At 37.1% G+C, this 10,464-nt stretch overlaps 1 protein-coding gene across 12 annotated transcripts in view; it reads right to left on the bottom strand.

The window, feature by feature from the left end:
• Positions 1 to 976: 976 nt before the first annotated feature.
• The window catches only part of Emsy (EMSY transcriptional repressor, BRCA2 interacting), an 82,373-nt gene continuing 72,885 nt past the window's right edge, over positions 977 to 10,464 (bottom strand). For 11 of the 12 annotated variants that reach the window (XM_058578554.1, XM_058578551.1, XM_058578550.1 and 8 more), the window contains 3 exons: positions 8,787 to 9,350; positions 7,267 to 7,767; positions 977 to 3,051 (listed from right to left, as the gene is read on the bottom strand). In XM_058578554.1, coding sequence (XP_058434537.1) covers positions 2,857 to 3,051; positions 7,267 to 7,767; positions 8,787 to 9,350 — 1,260 coding nt within the window. In that variant the 3' untranslated portion in view covers positions 977 to 2,856. The remainder of the gene's footprint in view (positions 3,052 to 7,266; positions 7,768 to 8,786; positions 9,351 to 10,464) is intronic. The other variant, XM_058578555.1, reaches the window with a different exon arrangement.

Raw genomic sequence — 10,464 nt, 5'->3', positions numbered from 1 at the left:
ATGATGGAATAGTCATAAAAAGCCACTGATGTGTGCTATATAATATGAATGAGTTTTGACAATATTGTGCTAAGAAGTTAGTTATGAAAGACCATCTATTGTATGATTGTATTTATGATACAATAAGAGGCAAATCCACAGGCAGAAAGTAAAGTAGCTACCACCATGGGCTGGAGTTGGATGTTCAGTGGAATAGTGTTTCTTTGGGTGTTGATGAAAATATTCTAAAACTTGATTATGGCAATAGATAATTAGTACTCTGGAAATGTACTAAAACCCACTTAACTGTACACTTTATATGGCATATGAGTATCCCAATAAAGCTATTTTTTTCTATAAGTTGTCTAAATTCACCAAAAGCTCTATCTGAAGTATTAGGCACTTATTAAAGTTTACTTTAAATTACATGGTTTTATTTTAAACCCCATGATTCTTTCTTATCACTGCTTAACAGTTCTTAGAATTCTAATAACTGGGTAGAATTGCATCATAATCTCTGAATATCCTTCAAAGAGATAATATAAAATTACTTTGAACTTATGAGAATAAACATGAAATACTAATAGATACAATGCTAAGACTTTCAGTAAAAGAATGTCTGAAAATCCATATATGGCGTCACCATTAATCATTCAAGAAACCTCAACCTCATTTTGGTTTTCTCCTTCCTTCATTCCTCACATCTATTTCATCAGCTGGAAGCCCTGCCCATGAACTTCTGTAAGGGTAGGATTTTATGTTTGTTCACTATGGTATCCCTGCTTAGAACAATATCTGGCACACAGAAGAGCCCTAATTAATATTTGTTAATAAGTTAAGTTTATGGTCTACTTGGCATTAGCACCTTTGAAAGAAAAAAATATCTTAAATCTCTTACTTGATTTTGTACATAGACTATACCAGTTTCATTTGCCATTTCAGTTGCTGAAACATATTAAGGCTGAATTCTCAGAAGGGATACAGGTATGCTACGCTGTTAGAATATGAAGAACATAACTTTATTCAAGTTCGCTCTTGTTATCTGACCCATGAATATTTAGAAGATTTTATTTTATAAAAACTTACATCTGTAAGTAATGGACTGACCACAAGAGAGGGCTTAACCTGGAATACATGGACACATTTAGGGACCCAAGAGTCCCTAAAATTGTATGTGAAATCTAACATGTATATTGGCATGTGTATCTTTTTGGTGAGAGAGTTCATAGCTTAATCAGATTTTCAAAGAAGTCTATAACCCAGGAGAAGTTAAAAAATTACTCAACTAGAAACAGTCACAAAGTTTTTCAAACATGAATTTTTACAATGAAATGATATCCAACAGCTCCATCTATGGGTAAGTCATTATCACCTAGTAGAAATATTGACAACCACCATAGACCAGTGCATCTGCTTCTGAAAGTTTGTGTTGAAACCTTCAGTGTCATTCTACGGGGAATTTATTAACCATAGTATCACAGCTTTTTTTCTTTCCTGATGTAGACGCAAAAATTAGGAGACTGTTGATAAATTCTACTTACAGTACTTCAGCACCAAAAAATTGGGCAGTTATGCTGATCTATGTATGTACAGTTCAACATTTGTCAGTCTTAAAATGCTTATTTATAATGAAATTTATATAAAACCGTTAAAAATTTTTCTATTTACATTTTTTAAAAAATGAAAAGTATAGTTTCCTTTGCCACAACTTGTCCAAATTGATTCTTACCCTCCACCCCCTTACCCCTCACTCTACTTGTGACAGTGATCACAAGACTTTGTTTAAACAAACTGTGTCTTAAAAAGGTAGAATGCTTAAAATCATTACATTGAGAACTACAGATGAACTTTCTATACATTTCAAAGGGGTTTAAACAAAAGTATGTAAAAATTATTTTCAAAGTCAGTCAGTCTAACATGAATGTGCAATTTCAACATTAAGAGAGCATCATATGATTGAATAATTTGTTTTCCTTAACATAAATGAACATTTCCTTTGGGCCAGAAAATGTTTCTTTTCCTCTGTTTCACAATGAAACATTTTCTAATAAGTTTTTTTGAAGCAGGGAGCCAGCTGAGGGATAATGGGAGGTGGAAAGGGTATGCAATTCTGGTTTACAAGAAATGTGTCAGAAGGAATATGGTCTGCATTGAAATGTTTACACTTAAATAAATAGAAGGCAAGTGTGCCACCTAGAGCACAAAGGAACAACACAATAAATTAGCATACAACAGATGAGAATGTACAAGCCATCCAAAAAGCACTTCTCACTGGTTAGGGATCTGGTTTCTACCATCCAACAAGGAATCTTTAATGCCAGTACTTTCCTAGATATTTATAAACTAATTATGAACTGAGCAAATGTAAAACTTCAACCAATTCAACACTTCCAGGGATTTTCAAAAGCATACAAGATTTTTAAAAAAATTGTTCCTGACACATCATTTCAAAATACAAACTATTCATGTTCTCTTTTTTTGATGGTATTTTTTTATGACATTTTGCTCAGTGGAAACCAGTTGAGAAACATTCACAGGAAAGGTCTCTTTCCACTGTAAGACAAAACTTTTCCATTGGCCATGGTCCAACAGAAAAAGAGTATCAAGTCTGAAGTCTCTGTAGATGTGCATCTTTTTCTTTTCTTTCTTTCTTTTTTTTTTTTAATTTTTATTTTATTTATTTAAAAAGTACATTCCCCTGTGAGCTTTTTCTTGTTAAAATGCTGCTCCTGCAGCAATATCTTGTTGAAACACTGCTGTTTCAGGGTCCACAGCCTACGTACGGGCAAAGTGCTTTTTTTTAGACATCAAAATACAAGTTTCCCTGGACACTTGGTAACCAAGCAGGTTTTAAAGTGCACTCCTGTGTCCAAAACACTAGGACCGTTCGGCAGAACTCTGAGACGGGCTGGGCTCGGTTCCATCCTCCGTGCTACTGTCTATGTCCTGCTCCATTGCTGTCTCATCATCATCCAGCTGCTGACTGGTGAAGTTGTTTAGCTCCAGAAGCCCACTGGGCTCCACAACCACATTGGAGCTGGAGTGGCAAGGAATAGCATACTGGGGAATGGCCTGGAAGAGAAGAGGCAGGAGAGAATCTTTATGGTAAGAAAAAGTGACAAGGATTTCCCCAACGACATGAAGGAAGGAAGGAAAGAAAGAAAACAAAAACAAAAACAAAAACAACTGACATCTTGGACATCTACACGCAAGGCACTGTGCTAGGTGCTTTCACATGATTTTTTACTACATCCCATAACAACGTTATAAGGAAATTACTATTCCCAATTTACAAATGAGGAAACTGGAGAGGGCAAGGACTCAATCAGTCACACAGCTGTCAGGTTTAATGCCAGGATTGAAATCCAAGTTTTGTGCAACTCAAAGTAATCTTTCCTCTCTTTTATGGCACTTCTAACAAAGGAAGTTAAAGTATACTGACAAACTCAGGAAACATATTTTAAAGGATATTTTCATTTGATCATTAAGTCAAATCTTAGTCCTTATTATCTGGAAGATAAATAATTTGCTAACTTCACAATATATTTCAAGCCTCTCTGACAGTTCAAGGGAAAGTAATTTGTTTGGGATAATGATCTTTATTGAAAATGAGAGTAGTGAAAGCATTCAGGTGCAAGAGAACCCAAAACTTGCCTTTTAAACAATAAAAACACCAGTAGATGGAACACCCTGGCTATAGGTCTGTGGGTAAGTAAATATAAACACATTGCCTTGTCATATTATTCTTTTTCCTCACCTTTATCAGATAACTTTAAAAGGATTATCAGTTCATAAACTATATCTGCTAAAAACTCTGTAATCATTACCTTTTGTATTTACCATGCAATTAAAACTCCTCACCATGGCTCCAGCCTCTGGCCAAATTCACTTTTGCACTAGCTTTTCCCCAATTTGGAATCCTTTTCATCAAAAACTCCAGGAGGTTAGCTACTCTGTCATCTGCATCTTAGCTCAGAGGCATAGAGAAAGGCCTCCCTTCCATGACCACTAAACCAAAAGTAATGGGCTGACCCACCCCCCTTACTTTCTGTTACATTTTGTTCACTGCATTTATCATTTGCTGAATTGATCCTGATCCTTGAAAGGTAACTCTGAAAGCATGGATGGCACACAGACTTGGCTATCTTAATTAACTGTTAGATACCCTGATCTTTGAACAGAGGCTGGCACATATTAGATGCTCAATAAACATTTGACAAATTAATAACGTTATTAATATTAAAAACCCAGAGCAAAGTTGAATATCACCACTTTACAAATTATCTAATCAAAACAACTTTCTATTTGGGGAGAGGTAAATTTAATTTTAACACTATCAAGAAAATAATCTAAGATGCCTAGGATTAGTTCCCATTCCATATAGTTAATCACTATTAAAAGGTATTAGATAGGGTCAGGTGTGGATTTTAGTTCAGCTCTGGCTGACTTGCTGTGTGACTCTGAGTAAGTCAGTCCACCTCCCTGGGCCTTAAGTTTGTATAAAGTATAATGGTTGGAAAATATATTCTCTAAAGATCCTTATAATTCTGAGAGTCTGTGAATTCCAATTCCATATATATAGATTCCTTTGCAAAAGACAATATATCCCTCTTGTTTACTGCTTTATTCTCAGCACTTAGCACAGGGCTTAGAAACACAGTGGTTAAAAAATATATGTGGAATGAACCAATGAATGAACTCAAGATTGTCTACAAAGAACAATGCTTTTCCTTCAAACATGTAATATCAAAGATGCTGACTTTTGGGGACTGGAGTTGTAACTCAGTGGTTGAACACTTGCCTAAGTATGTGTGAGGCACTGGGTTTGATTCTCAGTACTACATATAAATAAATAAAATAAAAGGTCCATTGGAAACTAAAAAATATTTTTTAAAAAAAGATGCTGGGTTTTTTTTTTTAAATATTTTTTAGTTGTTGATGTACCTTTATTTTTTATTTTTTTATTTATATGTGGTGCTGAGGATTGAACTCAGTGCCTCACACATGCCAGGCAAGTGCTCTGCCACTGAGCCACAACCCCAGCCCCAAAGATGCTGATTTTTAAAAGAGCATTCTTCAAGGAATCAAAGCACTTCAGAATTTCTTCTTTCATTCCCATAGATATTATTGAATCAGTAAAATCAATTCTTCAGGCTGAAGCTAAGCATAACTAATCAGATATGAAATGTGTTAATGATGAAAATAATAAGAGAACTAACTTTACTGTGCATTGCTCTGTATCAAATATTTTTTTAAAGAGAGAATATTTTTTAAATATATTTATTTTTTAGTTTTTGGTGGACCCAATATCTTTATTTTATTTTTTATGTGGTGCTGAGCATCGAACCCAGTGCCCTGTGCATGCCAGGCAAGCGCTTTACCGCTTGAGCCACATCCCCAGCCCTGTATCAAATATTTTATATTTGATATAGTGCTTTATATACTCCCCCCACCCCATTTAGTCCTCAAAACAACCCCTGTGAGGTAGGTCTTAACTGTCTCCATTACATAGGTAAAGAAACTGAGATACAGAGGTTAATTCGGCTGCCCAAAGTCACAGTGCTATTATGTAATGAGTATAGGTGGGAATCAAATCTGGGGAACCTTGGCTTCAAAAGTGTGGTTCTTAATCACTGTGTTGCCTGTCTTCTGACACAGAACACCTGGCACAAGGGACATGCTATAAGTTAAGTTAGAGTTCTTTAGAGAACCTATTCATTAGCTATCATCCTTGATGTGAAAAAAAATTATATTTTCACTCCTTTTCATCAAGTAAGAAAAATAATTTCCAAATAAGCTATCTAAAATGAAATTTCAATATAGTGAGCATATCAATCTAACCCCCCCAGTAGCCACATTAAATTCTCATAACATTAATAATAGTTACCATTTATTGGATAATAAGTATGAGTCAGGCACTGTGCTAGGTGTTGAATTTTGTGTGAACTTCACATCAATTCTATAAAGTAGGCATTACTTATTCCTATTACTAATAAGGAAAACAAGGTGGAGTGAGGTTAAGTAGCACTGCCCAAAGTAGTGAAAGGCAAAGGCGTAATACCATCCTTTTTCCATCATATACCCATCCTCTTCAGAAAAACATTTTTAAAAAAATCACAATAAAACCTTTTGCCAATAATTAATTAATTCACTGAATTTTTTTATATAGAAACAAATGTTTTGAATATTAAATGGCTATTTCTACTCACCTTAATTATTATTAAGCCCCCATAGTTAATTATGTCTCAATTGGTTTAACAGTGGTCGATTTGTATTATCTCACAGCTTGGCATCATGGCAAGGGGAACGTTTACTACAACTTCCAAGTTACACAACAGTGAATTTATGGTAAATCCTAAACTAGCAACATGTCAATAAATCTAAATTCTCAATTAACTAAAATGTGCTGCCCTGATACCTTTCACACTATATAGCAGCTTAGCAAAAAATGACAAGAGTCAAGAAGATAACCTAATTCCTTGCAAAGCGAGAGGGAATAAAAACACAACTTCTAAGGGCTAGCTAGTCTTGACTCAGTAATTCTTCAGACTTGATCTTTTATGCAGGATGACAGATGCATGGCTTTTAGAATGAAGAAAATGTGAAGCACAGGAAGATATACTGTCAACAAATAATTCCATTATGTTAACTTACCAATGCATGACAATAACCTTAACAAGGTTATTAAAATAAAAATGATTGAAATTAAGAAAGTTTACAGTTAATCTCAAATTAAATATAAAAGTAATTAGAAACATCTCTGTATAATATGTTTCTCCAGATATTCCAGTTTATTGGGTTTTGTTTGTCCTAAGAAGCATAAATTAGATCAAGAACAAGAACTGTTTTTTCAAGGAAAAACAATCCCTGAAATTCACTTGAATAGAAGTATCATCTAGTTAAATTCCAAGATTTTTTGAGCAAATACTGGGATCCCAAAGTGTGAACCCAGGAAACTACTGATCTTTTGGGTTGATTTGCTGAGTTAACACATTGGCAAGGATGGCCATAAAATCAAGCTGAAACATGGGCTTGGGGCCCTTTGCTACCTTTACACTATCTTTTGTAACAATATCCACCAATTTTCTATAATTCTCTTCCATAAAATAAATACAAATTTGTAATTTATAATAAGTAGTCAATGAAATTTTTCAAATACCACCTTGAAGATAATCTCTCAGTATTCTTACCATCTGGGCTTGACTCTTTTCTGTGATATCCCCAAAATGCACCAAACCCACAACCTCCCATCTGCCCAAGAGTTCTCATTTTCCTTCCAATTCTTACCTGGATGATAATTTCTGCTGGGCTCTCTTCAGCTTTCTTTTGGCCTACATTCTGAATACGCATGAATTGGCCTGTCGCAGGCACTCCTGGTGCATCGATTTTTCTGGCCGTTAGGGGAGGGCCAACAGCAGATGGACTTGAACAGGACTCTCTACATTTCTGTTGCTGGGGAGTGGAATTCGCCATCCCTGCCACCACCATGTGGGTGGAGGGTAATGATCCTGCTTCACCCGTGAGCATACTAGTGGCAAGAGCCTTCTTTGGGGGATCCACTACCATATGCTCTACATTTGTATCAATCTGAGCTTCCATCAAAGACATTTTCAATATGTCTGACACTGCTGTCTTCTCAGAGGCCTGAATGGGAGATATGCTTGTAACTGGTGATGTCAGCTTAGGCACAGAACTGCCACCAGTTATCTTTGTAACTGTGGGAGGCTGGCGCCCCTCAAAAGTTATCTTTGTAACAGAGGATCCTTGAGTTATAATTGGCTGCTCCACCTGAAAATAAATTGGGGTTGTGTGTGTTACAGCTACATCTCTTTGAGAAAAACTAATCAAACACCCCAGACAATATGGCAAAAGAAACATTCGTGCGGTATACTAGGAAGACATTCTGAAGCTCAGTGTTTTAGTAAGAGGGCCGGATGGGAAGGATCTGGTTACTTTTAAGGAACCTAGGGAAAGAGGAGGGGTTGAAAGAATTTTTGTTCAGCCAGCCAAAGTTTATAGTAGTAAAGGAAAAAAAAAGTAACAGCAGCCTAGTTTTCCTTTGGGATTTACATCCCTAAACAGTACACATTCAACCTGGCTCAAATTAATTCATATAGTCTTCAGCTTTTTAAAATTAAAAAAAAAAAAAAAAAGTAAAGTTTTTTTTTCCAATCTTTTGCTTCAAAAAACATTTATACAAACATATTCTATTTTATATATATATATAGATAGATAGATATGTACTTATAATACACACACACACATATCATTCCAGGGTCACTGATTTTTTCCTAATAAAATTTTTGTTTTGATTATCCACAAATAATTCCTTTGCAATCTAGAATATAAATCTAGATGATAAATTTATTAACTAGATGGATGATGTAAACTACAAAGGAAGATATTCTGTTTAAGGTAAAGTTCCTTAAAAGACTTTAATTTACTTAGTGTTATTGCCACAGAAATAGGAGTTTACAGGCATGGAGGTAAATTTTTACACCTAAAAAATAAAAATAATTTGGGGGATACCGCTTCTATGCACTGTTGATCACTGCTGAAGAGATTTCATTAAAAACTGCCTGGAAAATAAAGTTCTGAGTGCTATGCTTTTTTTTTTTCTTCCTATGTTAATGAGTGCATTTCTTCCCTAATGTCAACCTTCTGATGGGGCAAAGTAATACCAGCGTAATGAGGCTTTTGGTTTCCTCTTGCCAGGAGAAAGCACTGCTATCATGATAGGGTCCTGATGTTCTCATTTTTTTCCGTGAACAGAGAAGTAACTTTGCATGCTATCAATATTCCGTTACCTGGCTTGCCGGCTGTTTCTCTGACGAGGCAGGGAGCGACATTTGGCTCTGGGGGGTTTGGGGTTGCACGTAGATTTTTGGTTGGTTCGGAGCTTGCTGCAGTTTAGGGAGCTGCTGCGTGGTTTTCACTGCAAGCACCTGTACTACAGTTTGCGGGGGCTGTGCCATTAAAGTAGGAAGCTGCCTGTCTTTGGCCACCATGGGATGCTGTGTGTGCTGTACATCTGGCTTGGGCTGTGCTTGTTCTTGCTGGAGAGGGGTGAGTTTTTGATGCCTGATGGAAAGCTGGGGCATTTGCGGGAGTTTGTGCTGGAGCTGGTCTGCCTGCAGGTGGATGGTCTGCTTCTGTTTAGTCTGGAAGCACTGCAGAGTTTTCACTTGCAGCTGAGTCTGTTCCAGCTGGGACTGGCTAAGTTTCTGCTGTTTAGCTGACTGTGACTGAGTCAGGGCAGATCGGTAAAACAGACCTGTCTGAGGGTCTAAAGTGTCCATCTCTTCAACCTCGCCCTCCTCAGTTCCAAGTTCCTCGCTGTGTTTGGTAAAAGCAGTGTGACTGCTTAATGCCTAAGTAAAAGAGGCACAAAGTAAGAATAAGAAAAACACCTACATTGCTACATTTTCCTTGAACTGGAGAAGACTTTATGAGATCATTCAAAAATTTTCACAAGAGCTTAAAAAAACCAAGAAACCCCAAGGGGCTTTAGATCAAAACTCCTGTCATTTGAATTCTCAGGCATTAAGTACTTCAAAATCTGGTTTGCTTGATAGTACAGGAAAAATCCTTGAGGGCCCAGAACTTATAGATCAGAATTAGAGGAATAAGGTGACCCCTAAGCACAGCCCCCAAATAAGACAGGATCCCAAGCTAAGGAAACAGCTCTGTGGCCTAACCATGAGAAACACTCATCTATCTAAGGACAGAATACAGCAACTAAGGAGTGAGGTGTCCAGAGAAAAGCCAAGGCTCTGAGAAGCCCACTTTGGCCATGTGCATGTCCAGTGCTGTACAGGTCAGGGATATTGCCTGAGACATGCCCAACCAAGTCCCCACAGAGGGCCTCCCTGAGGAGGATGGAGATGGCCCATAGTGTCTACATGCACTCAGATTTCAGATCTACTAGGGAACAACTTCCTAGTGACCTGGCTCCCAGGAGGGAGGGAGATGGGAAGCGGACAAGAACACTGCTGTCAGTAGAAAGAAGACTGCCTAGTGTCACTTATAATTGTGTTAGGAGATCCATCTTGAGTCACATGTTTAGGGACAGCCTGACTGACCTTTAAGTGCCTTAAGAAAGGTCAATGCCAGGACCTGCAGGGTGAAGGTCAGGCTGAGATGCGCTACCCAGCAAAACCTGTAGCTAACTGGCTTCCCTCTGGGACACAAGATCACACTACTCTCAACCTTCCCTCTGCCTTGTCACATACTACACCTCCACTCTAACTTTAAAACTGAGATTCATTTGAAACTTTCAATTCAACATCTCTTCATTGCCTTCCAGAGAGCGTGCCTACAATTAGGTTCTACTGCTATCAGCTGAGTGACAGTGATTTATGTGACTATAGAAAAGTCATGCTTAAAGCTGATATCCATAATACAACTATGTAACAGAGGAAGTTCACTTCAGGTTTAAATCCTGGCTCTGCCACCTGGGGCAAGTTATTTAACTTCTGTGAGCAT

The sequence above is a fragment of the Marmota monax genome, unplaced genomic scaffold (assembly GCF_021218885.2).
Source record: "Marmota monax isolate L192 unplaced genomic scaffold, Marmota_monax_Labrador192_F-V1.1 WCK01_AAM20220418_F8-fsc00068, whole genome shotgun sequence".
Lineage (NCBI taxonomy): Eukaryota > Metazoa > Chordata > Mammalia > Rodentia > Sciuridae > Marmota > Marmota monax.
This window is presented reverse-complemented; position numbering and strand designations above follow the sequence as displayed.